The sequence below is a fragment of the Columba livia genome, chromosome 2, assembly GCF_036013475.1.
Source record: "Columba livia isolate bColLiv1 breed racing homer chromosome 2, bColLiv1.pat.W.v2, whole genome shotgun sequence".
NCBI lineage: Eukaryota > Metazoa > Chordata > Aves > Columbiformes > Columbidae > Columba > Columba livia.
Window position 1 is genome coordinate 70,306,917 of NC_088603.1, and position 15,583 is coordinate 70,322,499.

Sequence of the window (15,583 nt, forward strand, 5' to 3'; positions counted from 1 at the left end):
AAATACAAAATAAAAATCCTTTAGAACAGCTGGTATTATTTAAAGGGTTATAGGGGACCTGAACATTCAAGAATTTGGTCTCCATAATGTGATGTGTGCTTCATTTTTCTTTCTGAGACCTAAAAACTAACCTTTTTTTTTTTTTTTTTTTTTTTTTTTTCTTTTTAAGGCGGGGGGGAGTGTCCCATCCAGCTATTTCTTTTCAAAAGAAAGAGATAACAAAAAAGTTACCTGTAATTCTCCAGTAAGTTGGTACATGCTGATCAATAATATCACACTGACTCTAGTTTTGTGTTTAAAACCTTGTGTTATTTAGCAGAGCGTACGGGGACGACACAGTTAACTACACTTAATTAATTTACATCTGAATGTAAGGACCAGTTTATTTGTAAAGTCCCTTCGACTCCACCCAGGGGCTTCTCAACCTGAAGGCAGCTCCGAACCGCGCTTAGCCCCATATGTTAGGGTCATGGGGACGGGCTCCCCTCCAGTTCTCCACCCGCATGAGCGAGCGGCGGAGACCGGGTACTGCCAGATCAGCCTTCCAGACTCTATTCGAATTTGTAGAGGTCACAGTCCCCTCGTGTAAGGGGAAGATTCGAGCAAGACCCTCTGGGCTCCCTCCCACCTCCAGGTAAGGGCAGCGGAGCCCGCTTGGAGGGCAGAAGGGAGAGAGCAGACCCTGCCCGCCGGGGAGGGGGGTGTGGCGGCTGCCCCGCCTGTCGGGCCGGCTGGGAACCCTCTCCCCGGGGCCGCCCCGACTGCATAAAAAAGCGGGAGTCGCCGCCCGCTGCCGCTCCCCGGCATGAAGCTCACCTGGGACATCAACGACCCCAAACTGCCGCAGGTACCGGGTGGGGGGCGCGGTGGAACCTCTGCAGCTGGCTGTAATGCGGGGTCAGGAGGATGGGGTGCTAGGGGATAAAAAACCTGCCCCCTGAGCTTCTTTCTATGGCTGGTTTGCTTCCACACCTTTTCAAATATAATCGTATGGCTCTTGATGGGCTGCGGTAGTCCTCACATTACGTGTAATAAAAATATGGATTTGATACAGAGCTTTGGTTAGCTGTACATGAACTCCTAAAACAGTCTACAGCTCTACTGTTTGGCCAGTTTCCCTCTCTCTCATTCTTAATTTAAAGAAATGTTGAAAAGACACTTAGATTTACTATTTTCTGCTACTATAAATCAAGCTATCTAAATATTTAAGTGGTTTGTTGATGTGACATTTTGTTGTTAATGAGAATTCCACTTTTTTTCTAGTTGTGAGCTTCAAATACATTGTTAATTTACAACTTTTTTCATCTTAGAGATTGTTTAATTTTACAGGGTCCATGCAATTACAGAGTGTGTTAATGCTGTAAATGGTGGTAGTTTACCCGCATTCACTAATATTGCTCACATGTGGTATATATATATCTCTGTGTGCTAAATGAGTGTTGCAGGAACTCTTTACTTGTACTGTAAATATTTAGAGTTTAAAATCTTAGCCCTTCTTTTATTGTTCTGGTAACTATATTTCAGTAAGGATCTCCAGAAAGCCAGTGAAACCTCAAATTGAAATGGTCTTTCTCTGAACCACTGTGCATATAATGGAAGTGTATTTGCAATGGCAATTTTTAAAATTTCTATTTTTTGGCAGAAGCCTAATTCAATTCACACTAGATGCATTTTAAGAAACTATTCTTTAGCCAAAACTTCTAGTTTCCAGCCTGCAGGTGCACAGTCCCAGAACAAGAAGAACTTAATAGCATGCATGAGCAGGGTAGCTTCTGATGTGTCTGGGTGCATGGGTGGTAGTAAGTTTATTCTATAAGTAAATAAATTCAGTAAATTCTGGCAATGAGGCTGGTATCTTACAGCTGGGTAACCCCAACGCAAAGAGGCATCTGTGACAACAGACCATGTTATTATAGATTAAGATTGAAAGGATCCCAACTTTCTTTTGAGACATGGAAACTTGGACTGACTTTCCCCTTTTATACAGCATTTCTGAATAAGTTTTTCTTTCAGTATTTTTTTCTGCTGTTTGGGTAGCCATACAAAAAGCCCTTTTTCTCGAATTATGTATTTTGTAACAGGCCAAAACCACCAAGCTGTGATTCCCTGCTAATATTCTCTTGCTCTCTTCCTCACTGCTTCACTCTCCCAACCCCGCTTGCCCCGCCACAGGAGCCCGAGCACTTCGACACCTTCCAGGAATGGCCCGATGGCTACGTGCGGTTCATCTACTCCAGCGACGAGAAGAACGCGCAGAGACACCTCAGTGGCTGGGCCATGCGCAACACCAACAACCACAACTGCCAGATCCTGAAGAAGTCCTGCCTGGGGGTGGTGGTGTGCGCCAGGAGCTGCTCCCTGCCCGGCGGAGCCCAGCTGCAGCTTCGCCCGGCCATATGCGACAAGGCTCGGCAGAAGCAGCAAAGTGAGAGGCAGCGATACCCAAGGGGGGCCCATTTTTCTTTCATCTGGGCTCAGTTCCTAAACTGGGATTGCCCATGGCAATGAGTGTGATGAATATACAGGATATTTCAGAGATGGATCCAACATGTTACAGTCATACAAAAATTTACATACGGTTTAATCAGTTTTCAAGTTTTAGTGACCTTTTTAGAAATGCTCTATGATCCCTCTGCCTACTATATTCATGAGCAGTTTTTGGTTGCAGAGATACAGTGATTTCGAATTGGGTCCATCTTTTTGAGATACCCTGTATTTAGTTCTGAATTTCATCAATATCTTCAATAACTTTGGGGGAAATGGATCTACAGTCCTTTCACTCACTTGCATTTATATCAAGTACACAGTGCTAGTCCAAACCACTCAGTTATGCTTGGTAGTCTATGTTGCATTTCCTTGAATATCATATTTTAATCTGAATTTCAGTGAAGGCTGCTCTTGAGTGGTGTTTACACTCAGATGACATCCTCGCCTTTAACAGGTGTCTTCAGTAGTTTCTTTATCTCTGTTCACAGAGAAAGCCTGCCCAAACTGTAACTCAGCCCTTGAGCTGATTCCTTGCCGAGGACACAGTGGCTACCCAGTCACTAACTTCTGGAGGCTTGACGGCAAAGCAATATTTTTCCAGGTAAAAAGCACACATACACATCCACACACACATATATAAACAGTATATCTCTCTATATAAATGACATCTTTATATAGAGAGAGATTTCTTTCTCTCTCCCAATTTTTTCTTCTCTTTGTACATAACACTGAGCATGGTGAGCACAGTGGGACTCCTGGTCCACGTCCGAATTCCTCTGTAGTACAGACGTGGCAAGAACAAATAAAACAATAACACTTAGCTGTCTCTTTAAAAACAGCACTTGAGAGTTAGCTATATGTAAAATTTAACCATAACATAATTATAGATGTCTAAAATTCTCGTGTTTACAGTACACAGATATGAATTAAAAGGTTGTCCTGCACCCTGGTGCATCTGACAACTGAATTTCAACTAAGGACCTAATATTTATTTTCTCTTAAAGTAAATAAATGAAGAAAGAAAAGCCTTACTTAAATTGCCCAAGTTGCAAAGTGAAAATTCTACTTCATGGGAAAATAACCTTTGAATTTTAAGAGGATTTTAAAAGCTTGCCAGAAAAAAAAGAAAATATAGAAAGATATATTTTGACATTTCATATTGATTTGTTCTTTTTCAGCAACATTAGGACAAAAATTTCACAAAAAGCTGCTGTTCTATGAGATAACATTCTCTCCTGGATGATTTTGGGTTTTTTGCCTGACCCACACTGCAGTGAAGTCTGTTCTCTAGTCAGTAAATGGAAGCAAACTGGCCATACACCCAAATTCTCACCTGTAGTATTATTATTATTATTACTATTCAGATACTCTGTTACACACATGCAAAAACTGAAGATTTTTACCATGAAAATAGATGATATATCCTCCCTTAGAAGTGAATTTCTATTTGAGAAAGGACAGTGTTTTAAAAGCAATTTTAAGTTTCCTACTTCATGTTAGGGACTATATGCAGGTTCATTTAGGGGAATATTACGGGTAAGGACATACAGAATATATTGTTCCATCATAAATCAGCATAGCTTTGGATACGTATATCTATGTATCCAGAGATGTTTCAATAGCAGAGCATTTCTGGATGGCTTTCCAGGGTTTACTTTTTGGTCCTACTCAAGGTGTTTACCGTTTTTAGAGTACAGAATATTTGTCATCTGATGGCATTAAACAGTATAAATAGGCTTTAAAGAGCTTTAGTGGTGGCTGTTATAAAGCAGAACTGAGATCCTGGACTGCAGAAAACCAAACAAACTAACTTTATAATCTTTCTTTTCCCTTGGTTCTAATCAGCTATTCCTGAATGTCACAAACATAGGCAGCACCTTTGCTCCTTCATCAGCTCTGTAGTCCTCACTGACTTCTCCCTCACTTTTTCTTTCTATCTACATGCAAATCATGATTAATTTATTTATTTTATATTTAACCCCTCCTTGTTGTTCAGTTTCTCCTCCCCATTCTCATGTGACAAACCACAGACCATGCCATTGCAACCTCTCATTCTCCTTATTGCATTTTCTCTTCTCTTACCCCATTCTAGTTCACATCTAATTCTCTCCTAAACCTAATTTAGGCTAAAGGAGTCCATGACCACCCCAGGCCAGAGAGCAAATTGGAGGCAGAGGCAAGACGAAGTGCAATTAAGAAACAAATGTCTTTTTCTCACCATTCCCAGAAAAAGAGACCTTTAAACTCAGAGGTAAGTCAAAATTTTGTTTAGTCAATTAAAAAGGTGCTATAAGCACATACTAGGGATCCCAGGGCAAAGACAAGCTTTACATTACGCTACATCTGTTCATCTGGGACTGAAATAAACAACATCTCAAGTGCTGAGATGTGTGTGTGCAGGCAGTTTTAATTTTGAAATCTGAAAGATCTTCTTGTCCTTGTCAGGTAGGAAGATACCATGACAGCGGTGGTTACACCAGTAACCTACAGAATCTGCTCTGCATGGATGGTCCAGAAAGGGTTGGTATCATCACAGACACCAATTTTTCAATTCCAGCCCAGTCTAATTCTTCACTGCAAAATGCTGACCTCTACAAAGCATCTTATGACTCAGCCACTTTCCAAGAGGACCAGCTATTGCCATACCCAAAGTGCCCCAATCCAAGGATCTACATGCCCAGGCCATGCAGCTATGAGTTTGGAGTTCCCACCTTTATGAGCTCCAGCCCTTACCCAGCATTTTACAAAGATGTGACAGGTCCTGCTATGGATGCCGATCCCCTCAGTTTGAGTGGATCTCACTACAACACTGCGACCACCCATGATAAGAGCTTTGATAACCCTGGCAGACATTACGGACTGAAAACAGCTTGGGGGAAAACTGGCGGCGGGGACTGGAGTGACTATGGACAGATGACAATAAGCACTAACCACCCTTACTATGGTGCAGACTACTCCTGCAGGTACAGTCTCAGCCCCTCTCCCATAGCCCCACCATTGCAAACTGTCATCACAACTACCACCAAGGTATCCTACCAGGCCTACAAGCCGTCCACACTGAAATACAGTGACGACCTCTGCGATATGAAAAACCTTCAGAGCTATACCCACATGGCAGAAAATGTCTCAGGCACTATCTATTCAGGGATGAAGATCCAGGAGGACTTTGGGATGATAAAGTCGGCGTTGCTCTACCAGCATGACCCAGTTCCCACAAAGTCAGAACCAACTGAGAGTGTGGAGACCTATCGGTATGGGCAACCACTGGGGAACAGCTATGATGAGCACGAAGGCCAGATTTTAAGATTTGAGAGTGCTGAATATTGACTAAATATTGCCTAAATGGTAAATACACACACATGGGAAAATACATTCTTGTGCTGACCACGTGCACACTAAGTCCAGTGGTTTGTGATTTAAGGAGAGGTGAGGAAGAAGTATATCATGACAACTTATCTCCCAAAAATGCCATTCTGGAGCTGTGCTGAGTGAGGCATATTTCACACAAATTTCAAATGAACCCCACTTAATCTCTAAAATGGCCCAAGGAATTGAGCCCCGAACATGCCTGTGCGAAAGCAACATGGAGGGACAGCACCGTTGAAAGTCAGCAGCCTCCTCTGATGGGGGATACAAATTGCTTGTAGCCACAACTCCTGCCAGGAGCCTCTAACTTGGAAAAAAAACGCTCCATCTGTATAAAAGAAAATGCTTAGCAGTTAATGGAAAAAAAATAGATGAAGGAAGGTGGCTATAGCTTATAGTCAACTGAAAGAAATAAAAGAAATTGAAGCAAGTCCATTTGCAAAATAGTTTACCTCAAGGGTCCATTCACCTGCCATGATCCATTTAACAAATAGAAAGACCAGCTAAGTTTCTCTGAAATGAGAAACTAAAAACCTGCGTGCTAACTTCATGTTGCTTTTTGATCCCCTGCATCAGGAGTACAGACTGTCCAACCTTTCTTTGCAAAAGAGGGAGGCCAGGCATAGTCCCATCACCACCACTAGGAACCCTGCAACACTTGACCTGGAGGCAAGACGTCTCAAGTGACCCCCACCAAGAACACCTGGCCTCACATGGGTGTCAGGGTTGCATATTTGGTCATGAAAATCATTACCAGTGAAACTGCTTTTTGTCTAAAGGGGTCAGGCAAGCTGGTCAGACTAATACTGCACAGATATTGCTGCAGAAACCTGCATCCTGTCAAAAAATGCAGCAGCCTTGCTGCTTAGCAGTACAGGTTAGTGTTGAGCACACCTTTCCGGCTTGCCTTTCTGAACTGCACCTCCATCAGATCCTTCTCCTTCCTCCAAGGGACTTCTCCTAGCCATTTTTTGCTCTGCAGTCATAATTCCCCATGACAGCACTGTTCTTCCAGAAATGATGCAACCAGCAAACTGAGAGGTCAGAAAACAAGATTTCTAGACACCCTGAGTTAAGCAAAAAAAAAAAAAGTAAGGACTTGCATCCCCAAATTCTCAGTTAATTGAACTAATTCTCCAGTAGGCCAAGAAGAAGGAATGGAGCAGTATTGCTGGTTTAAAACTTGGGTATTTTGAAAGCTGCCTAGTACTGAGGAATGGAATCCGTAGCCAAACTGTGCATGCTAAGCAAGAGAGCTGTGTATACACACCTGGTCAGAGTGACAGAATTTCTTATTATTAAGTTATCAAGTATTCATACCTTTTTGGACATTCAAATATTTTGGATAATCTGTTTTTTGTATATTTTTGCTATGCTTTGAGTAACAGTATGCTACTGTATCCTTTCAGTAAACATGAAATTACAGTTAAAAACAAGGTACCATGTAAACTGGTTGGCTTCGACATATAGAACCTTGTAATGCTATCATCAAACTGCTAAACAAATCTTACTTGCAAAGCACAGTGTACAAATACCTGAGTTTTTAAAGTTATTATTTCTGGTGTAGTTTATTTTATTTTTGTATTTTTATGAAAACAATGTGTGCACTCTGATATGTGAAACTGAGCCCCACAGGAATTCAGTTAGTAGCATCCTGTTTCAGTAGTGGATTGTTCAGCATTTTAAAAATTCAAGCCACGTGAAGCTGGAATTTACAAAAAGACTAACTGAATTAATTTTCAGCAAGCTTACCTTCTTTTAAGGTATTTGCTGCATACCTCACTTGCCTCTTATTAAACTCTCCTGGCAATTCTTCTACCAGGTGTTTTAAATTACTGAAGGTGTTTTAAATTACTAACAAGGATCAATTCAGGTGAGCAGCATTAGTTTGATAATTAGCTCATATAGTAACCTTAAAAAAAAAAAAATGTTATGGCCTAGAAAGACTGATGCAAAGTTGTAGAGTTTAGGAATATATAACACTATGCTTATTCACAGAAGTGAGATTTCTCATCTGTATTCCAACTTATATGGAGACATGTGGTGTGTTGAATAAAAATTAAGATTTACAGCTTTCAAAGTTTAAAATAAATATATTGGAGGAAAATAAGGCCAGACAAATAGACTAAAAAATCTGGAAAGTTTCACATCAAGTGCAAAAGTCAAGGAAAATTTTAAAGCCATAAGTTGCTCCATTTTATACTGGTTTTAGAGGAATTAGATAACCACAACTCAAGCTTCAAATGTATCAAAACAGTAAGACAAACTGTGGGGGGTTGTGCTGTTAATATTACTGGTATAAAACTTGTCATTTTAGCTGTATGCTTAAATCATTATGCTATGTTCTTAAACGCCGCCATTTAAGTGTAACTTTGTACATCAGTTAAGAAAATGCAGCCAATTTTATAAGATGCTACTTTTTGGGTGCAGACTTATTTCTAATAAACATGACAGCTGCTTAAGCAAGGTAAAAAGCTAGAGCAGAGATTACGTTACTGCATGATGTGTAGCACTAGAACAAATAAACTACTCTAGGTTATTGCAGTCTTTCTTCACTCCCTTTCATGCACAAGTGACTGGGACAAGACAGCTGTACATTACCTTTTACAGATAAAAGATCAGATGGATAAAGTCTAGTGCTGTACATAGTTTTCTCTATAAAATATATAAATTTAAAGGCAATGCGAGCTTCTCTAACAAAAAAAGCTGAAATTGAATGCCTCCTTGTTGGTTTATATAGCTGCAGAATTGACTTTAAAGGTGTGTTTCTCAAGCAAAACCGTATCCTGAAGAAAAACATGCTCCCTTCAGTAAACTGCTTCCCTTCCATTAATTACCCCATTCAAGTGCAGTTTCTGGTCCTGCCTTGAGCACATTAGAGGAACTCCTCATCCTGTGCTGTGGCAGACATCTTCATCTAACAAATCCCAGTTGTTATGGCAAAGCCACAGAGGGAGGGGGGGGAAGAGATGCTTTCAAACCTTGGCCACCTGTGGTTCCAGCTTAATACGGACTACAAGGGCCCTACTGAGGTAAAGTGCCACCTGTCCCCATGCTGAGGCTGCCCTTTATACAAAAAAAGCAGCCTTTTAATGGTAAAGTTTAAAAGCCCAAGTGCTGAATGGCTGCCTCCCAGAGACAAGGCTGCTTGACAACATTTTTCAATGGCATACCCACCGAACGCAGCTGCATGTCACACACCTGATGGGTGCACCAACATGTGGGCATCATTTTGTGGTCCTGTCTCCTCCTGGGAGGACAGAGCCTGGCACACGGTCCCACTCCACAGCCACACGTGCCTACCCAGTCCTGCCAAATATCTCCAGCAAGAGCCTGAGCAATTCACTTAGCCCTTGCTCCTCTTCCAAAAGCGGGTTACCTCTGGGCTTTTCAAAATGTACTAAATGCTACAAACAAGGCATGCAGAAACTTGGCTATTTTGTGTGTAATGAGCTTGAAGTAGTTGGTCTCCTCATTTGGGGTACAGACTACCATTTTTAAATACAGAGACAAGCTTTTCTCAAAGCTCTATGGGTGGAAACCAGAGCTACTCTATGAACAGGGATGATGCAACAGAGCAGAATATGATTTCTAAGCCTGGCTGGTTTTGGTTTGGTTTTGGTTTTGGGTTTTTTTTTGGTTGTTTGTGGGGTTTTTTTGTGTTTTGGGGGTTTTTGGTTTGTGTGTGTGTTTTGTTTTGTTGGGGTTTTTTGTTCAGTTGTTTTTTCCCTGGGGGTTTTCTGTTTTGTTTTGTTTTTTTGTTGTTTGGTTTTGGGTTTATTTGTTTGTTTGTTTTTGTTTTTAAGTTTTTGTTTTGTTTTCTGGATTTCTAGGTGTTTTTCTTTGTGTTTTTTGGGGGAAGCAATCTAATCCAATCGAGCTACTTCCATTCACAAAAAGTAGGTCAAGTTTCTTGAGAGACACCATTTAGCAGGATGCACAATGTGGGTCTGGAGATGCATTTAGAAAGTTCGTGTCATTCCCACCCTTATCAGTAGCAGTTGCATGTAGATAAAAAGGGAAAAACGCGGACATTTAATGTTGGAGTAGTTCCTCCCAACACACAGAGTGAAAAGTTAGTCCAGGCAGGTTAAAATCCCTCTACCTGAAAAGTAATGAAACTGGCATCTGGTGGTTTCCTATGTCTGGTTAACTGCCTCAGATGTTCTAACAGTATAAAGTAAATATCTGCCTGTCATTGACAAGCAAAGGGAGAGTGAACTTGTTACCATTTATGCAGTGCTACAGCTGGGATTGTGCAAAATAGAGAGTGCATTTCAACACAAGACCTTCACAGGCTTACAAGAGTCCATAAGCAACACGCAGATCAGTGGGATGATGCAGGTGTGAATAAGTATCACATAAAAACATTACTTGTTTGGAACAAACTAATTCAAACAAACAGAAACCAAAACAAGTTAAACACAACCTCTATTAGCTTCAATATGCATACTGGCACTTATGATGGCGCTTGGGAGAAGCTGGTTTCGGGTACTCAGGCTGGCATTTGAGCAAAGCATTGACACCTTTAAGGACCAAAACCAAAGCAGGCTCTTTCAACAGAAAATTAGCAGTGGGTCTGCTTGTGTTGGTGTGTAAAACGAGCAGGGAAGCAGGTGCATGAGGATGTTTTTGGAGGTCCTTTCACAAGGCTCACAAACATTGCTGCAGCTCCCAGGCCTCTCTGTTCCAGCCTGTTGCTTTTCCTTTGGTTTCCTGGTTCATAGTACGAGCACTTCTCTCCTGTCTTTATGACAAAATGAAGTGTTAAGTGATGGGGCTGCAGTGCTCGTCCTGCAACTCCACACCATGTTGCAATTCGCTTTAAACATTGGCAAGTTCTGTCTACAGCCTGTTTTCACACACATGAACTGTTGGGAAGCATTACAGAAGGGACCAAAAATTGACAGACACAAGGTCCCAGTGACAGAATTCGGACTTCAGTGCTGCACCTCTGCAAAACTGATACTGAAATTATTTAAACATCAGACCCCTTGCTTGTGCCAGATCTCTTATAAATGACTGTAATTAGACTGGAAATGCTGCAGAAGCAACCAAGAATGTTATTTTATGGCCTTCCCAGACAAGAACATTAAAGCAGCTTACAGAGTCTCATCTCTTTGGAGAAGGGTTTAGTTTCACAAACCTGACTTAAAGGCCACGTAACACTCTGGCACATGAGCCCAGGAAGATCCCAAGAAGACTCACATTAGTCCCATGGCCCTGCATGGGAAGCTGATGGAAAGTTATCTGTGGAAATGAGATGACAGCACCAGAGGAGGAGGAAGCCCATCACTGAACAGGAAGGGCAGCTGTGGGACAAGGCTAAGCTGAAGAGATGGAAAGGACACGAGGGTAGGGAGGGGACATCACAGGGCAACTGCTGCACTGTTTCCACTGATGGCAGAGAGGTACTTCCACACAATATATACATGTGACAGTGTTCAAACACACCCTTACGGGTGAACACATGGTTAAATTCTTTGCTATGTATGGTCAGCTCCTATTGAATCTCTGCCTGAATTCTGTCCGTGCGGGTGATGGTACCTGCTCCCTTCTCACGTTCAAGTCTCACCTTTGAACTTCATTTTACCTGGGAGGCACCTCTGATGTTTTATTTCAATAAAGGAAATGGGCATATTCTGTTTCAGAAAATATAATGTTGTTTTCATTTACTTTCATTTCAGTACACTCTGCATGAGTGGTTGGATCCCTTGGATTCCAGAAAACTGATTCCCATAGCCCCACATTCCACACAGTTGACTTGAGGTAGAAGCAATTAATCTATCAACAGTGCTTCAACCATCATAAAGCTACCACAGCAGTTAACAAGGAATGGGGGAAAGCAAAAAAAAAGTATAATTAAGACAGCTTCCCATTTTTGCTCAGCAAGCCTGAGCTGCCAGCTTGGTGAAGCAGATCTGAATCTGAATTTATAAATCAATTTGCAGCCTTTCCCTCCATGGTGCCACTGGTAGTTACCATGTTGAGATCATCTCCTTTTCTTGCCTCTTGCTCTCAAAAACATTAAAAATCAAGAAGCTCAAACTCACGGTGAGAATTAAAGCCTAAAATGAGGCTTCAGTGCCAAAATTAATCTCTGACTCAGACACTAAATATGCAATTTTTATTAACCATGCCTTCTGTACACACTGGAGAAAGATGGGTTACAAAGTACCAAGAAGAAACTTCATGACTATTTTTATAACAGAAGCATATATATTTTAGAATACATATAGCATTCAAAGATTTGTCCCTGCATCAATATTAGCCATGTGCATTTTAACAAATTGGTTACAATAAATAATAATACACTAGGGGGAAAAAACCTTCAGACTTCATTACAGCTATGAATATTACATATGTGAATTTATTTTCGAATCCTAAGTATGCTCTGGCTTAGCTGGTGGCTTCATTTAATGTATCACTATCATTAACAATAGCAAAGCCACTCTCAAGACGATCTGGTGTATTGCGGCGCCACCCTCAGGAAACAAATCGTCAGGTGCACGCAAGCACCCCTGGGCCCACGCGTGCACACGCCCCATCCGCGCCCGCCCGCTGCGCGACCGTGACCGCGGCGAGAGGGGCGGGGCCGGGGGGCGGGGCCAGCGGCAGGCCCCTCCCATCCCCACGGCCCCGCGCCGTCGCCTCGGCGACGAGGCAGAGCGGCTCGGCGGCGGTTGGCGGGCGCGCCGGGGGCTCGGTGGCGGGGACGGCGGCCCGCCTGGCACCGCCCGCAGCGCCGCAGTGAGTGGGCGGCCGCGGGGAGGGGGCTGGAGCTCCTGCGGGGGGCATAGGCGTTTTGGGCGGTGTGGGTGTCCGCGCTCCATCTGTCCGGGAGTGGGGTGTTTGGGATGCGGGCGGCTCCAGGGTCCCACCAGGAAGAAGGAGCTGTCAGTTTAGGCTGGAGCAGCACGGGGTCCGTCATCTGTCCGTGAACAGAACGGCCTCTCCCAGGCCGATTTGTGATAGGCCGGGTCACCAGTGGTGTTTCCCCGCGTGTACGAGAAGCCATCCCGCCCTTCAGAACAGAAACCTCTGTTCACATCAGAGCATGTGGAGATGGAGATCCTGCCTGCTTTGCAGGTCCAGGCCTTGACAGCCTGAAATCTTCATGGTTAATGAGAGGAGGCGAATTTATATCTATGAGAACCAGGGTGGAACTTCTAGGCCAAGTGGCCTTGAGTTTCAGAGCCTGGATAAATGAGATGAGAGTTGTGCTCCCCTTTCCATGGCAAGCATATATTAAGGCAGGCAGGTATGCGGTCTTGGAAAGACAACTGAATGTCACCAGGTGGAACTAAAACGAGCCTCTGCTCTTGTGAGACCCCAGCCTGGAGTCCTGCATCCAGCTCTGGAGCCCTCAGCACAGGAAAGACATGCACCTGTTGGAGAGGGGCCGGAGGAGGCCACAAAGCTGGAACAGCTCAGCTGTGAGGACAGGCTGGGAAAGTTGAGGTTGTTCAGCCTGGAGAACACTCTGGGGAGACCTTATTGTGGCTTTTCAGCCGTTAAGAGTGGCCTATAAGAAAGATGGGGACAGGCTATTTAGCAGGGCCTGTTGCAATAGGACAAGGGGTAATGGTTTTAAACTAAAGGAGGGGAGATTCAGGCTAGATGTGAGGAAGACATTTTTTACAATGAGGGTGGTGAAACACTGGCCCAGGTTGCCCAGAGAGGTGGTAGATGCCCCATCCCTGGAAACATTCCAGACCAGGTTGGATGGGGCTCTGAGCAACCTGATCTGGTTGAAGATGTTCCTGCTCATTGCAGGGGGTTGCACTAGGTGACCTTTGAAGGTCCCTTCTAACCCCAGCTATTATGTGACTCTATGGAAATGGGTATTTATTGAAACTTACAGTGGTGCAGAGATGTCAAAAGAAGAAAGTCTGCTTGTTCCGGATGCCATCCGAGGCTGGAGACTTGAAAGTCCTGCAGCAGGTCTCACTGAAACCATTACTGTTCTGAAACATAGAGTACTGCCCATTGCATTGTGCCAAGAGGTTTCACAGGGGTGGGAAGAGGTAACCTTGCTGGCATCCAGGGCAGCAGCATCCAGGCAAGTCACTGTTGAAACATTCTGAAAAAGTTGCTGTGGATCAATTTGTTTTCAAACCAAAGGTGATGTGGAACAAAATGAGGGAAAGTAGTTCCAGCAAACTGGAGTTCCTGCTTTTTTATATGCCTTGTCCTGGATGCCCAGTACAAATAAGTGAAAGAATGTATCAGACTTTTGAAGAGACTTTAAAAAAAAATTATTTAACGTGGTATATTTGAAAATACAAATATTTATTGTCAATGTTGTTAACTTCTTGCTTGCAGCTGAGCAGTCATGCTTTTAAATAACCACTGTTTTTTTATTAGAGTAATGGATTTGTAGTTAATCTCCAGAACTGAATCCACTTGTCGTGGGACTTGATTACTGTCAGCTTTACTAATATACAGTCAGTACAAATAAGGTTCTTACAGCAACAATTTGTTTGTTAGTTTGTGGCTGATTTTTTGTTTTTGTTTTGTTTTTTTAACTTCTAAAGTTTGTATCAGCATATAGTCTGTACAGTGCAATACTGCCAGTTTTGATCATTGAGAGTAGTACCATGCTGTGTGAATGCTTTTGGTGATTTCAGCAGCTGCTGTAAACAGGTTGGTGAAATTGGGTTGTGTTTTGCTTATCTGTGTAGGAGGTCTTTTTTGGTCATCTAGTTTGTATTTTGATTTGAGAGTAGCTTGTTTTTCTTTAGCATACAAGCCTTATATTTTTGGTAATGCGTGATACTTGTGCAGCAGATATGCAGATGATTTGCTGTTATTTATTACATTTTGAAGTGTAATTTAGACATCTAAAATAATTTAAGGTTGTTGTTATTGCTTAAAATAAAATGCCAGTAATATAGTAAAAGTAAGTACTTGCTTAAGTTATTTAGTACTTGTTCAGATTCTCTAAATTTATACAAATTACTAGATTCTTTCAAGATATTTTATTTTGTCCTTTATTTGTCCCCTGCTTTAATCCCTCCTTAATACTGTGTGAAAAGATTATGGGCAATATGTCATTAAGAGTGTAAGACAAGCTGTTGTTTACAGTAGGACTTAACTTTTCAGTTTGGTAGCTGACTACTATGACAATTTTACATTTTAGAGCTTCATATAACCGAGGAAATAATATCATATAAGCTTTACGATGGGGAAGGCAACTTCATAGGCTTGAGTTTACCAGAAAAGGCAGATTGAGCCCTTGCTGTTCCCCAGCTTGGTACAAAAGAGAAAACTGAGCCACAAATTTGAAAAAAAGAGAGTAAAGAGAAAAAATGGCACACCTGAGCTGGGTGCATGTGGTGCAAAGTACAAAGCATGCAGGAGTCTGTTGTGGTGAAAAGTAAATCTCTAGAGAATGTATATTCTAACTCATTGTGCTCTGTAATTCCAGTAAGAGTGAAAGAAGCCCCTGACCCTGATGTCACACCAGACTGAAAATCTCAAATGCTTGGCAGCATTATTTGTTCTAATATTGGTAGATCGTGGTGGCTAGAGTCTTGCAGGATCCAGTGCTGTGCTTCTTGGTCAGCAAACGTTGTTGCCCTCCAGCATTTCTTACAGACTACTGTGTGCCATAGCAATGCTGTAGAACTGAGTCTTTAAGTTGTCCACAGAACTCTATCAATTTTTTTAGATACTACTGTTTGAAGGATGAATTCTTAAAAAAGTTGGAGAAGAGCTCAGAGTCAAG

At 42.4% G+C, this 15,583-nt stretch overlaps 2 protein-coding genes across 6 annotated transcripts in view; both read left to right on the forward strand.

Annotated features, from left to right (window-relative positions):
• The first annotated feature begins 546 nt into the window (after positions 1-546).
• Positions 547-7,781, forward strand: GCM2 (glial cells missing transcription factor 2). Of its 2 annotated transcripts, none has more exons than XM_021301343.2 (5): positions 547-634; positions 2,173-2,425; positions 2,976-3,088; positions 4,613-4,738; positions 4,933-7,781. In XM_021301343.2, exons 2-5 carry the CDS (start codon positions 2,278-2,280, stop codon positions 5,812-5,814), a joined length of 1,269 nt encoding a protein of 422 aa, XP_021157018.2. In that variant the 5' UTR covers positions 547-634; positions 2,173-2,277; the 3' UTR covers positions 5,815-7,781. The 2 variants fall into 2 exon arrangements, with proteins under 2 accessions (XP_021157018.2, XP_005512606.2); XM_005512549.3 differs by having other exon boundaries at positions 587-847; positions 4,933-6,173.
• Positions 7,782-12,450: 4,669 nt separating this feature from the next.
• Positions 12,451-15,583, forward strand: part of MAK (male germ cell associated kinase) — a 31,264-nt gene continuing 28,131 nt past the window's right edge. For 2 of the 4 annotated variants that reach the window (XM_065052420.1, XM_065052422.1), the window contains exon 1: positions 12,451-12,603. The gene's annotated coding sequence lies outside the window, so the exon portion shown is untranslated. Of the gene's footprint in view, positions 12,604-12,644; positions 14,500-15,583 lie in introns of those variants that run through there. The other 2 variants (XM_065052421.1, XM_021301294.2) reach the window with 2 other exon arrangements.

Coding starts and splice junctions, on each gene's coding strand:
- GCM2 (XM_005512549.3), top strand. CDS start 806: ATGAAGCTCACCTGGGACATCAACGACCCCAAACTGCCGCAG. Junction 2,426..2,975: donor GGCTCGGCAGAAGCAGCAAA/GTGAGAGGCAGC, acceptor CTCTGTTCACAG/AGAAAGCCTGCCCAAACTGT. Junction 4,739..4,932: donor AGAGACCTTTAAACTCAGAG/GTAAGTCAAAAT, acceptor TGTCCTTGTCAG/GTAGGAAGATACCATGACAG.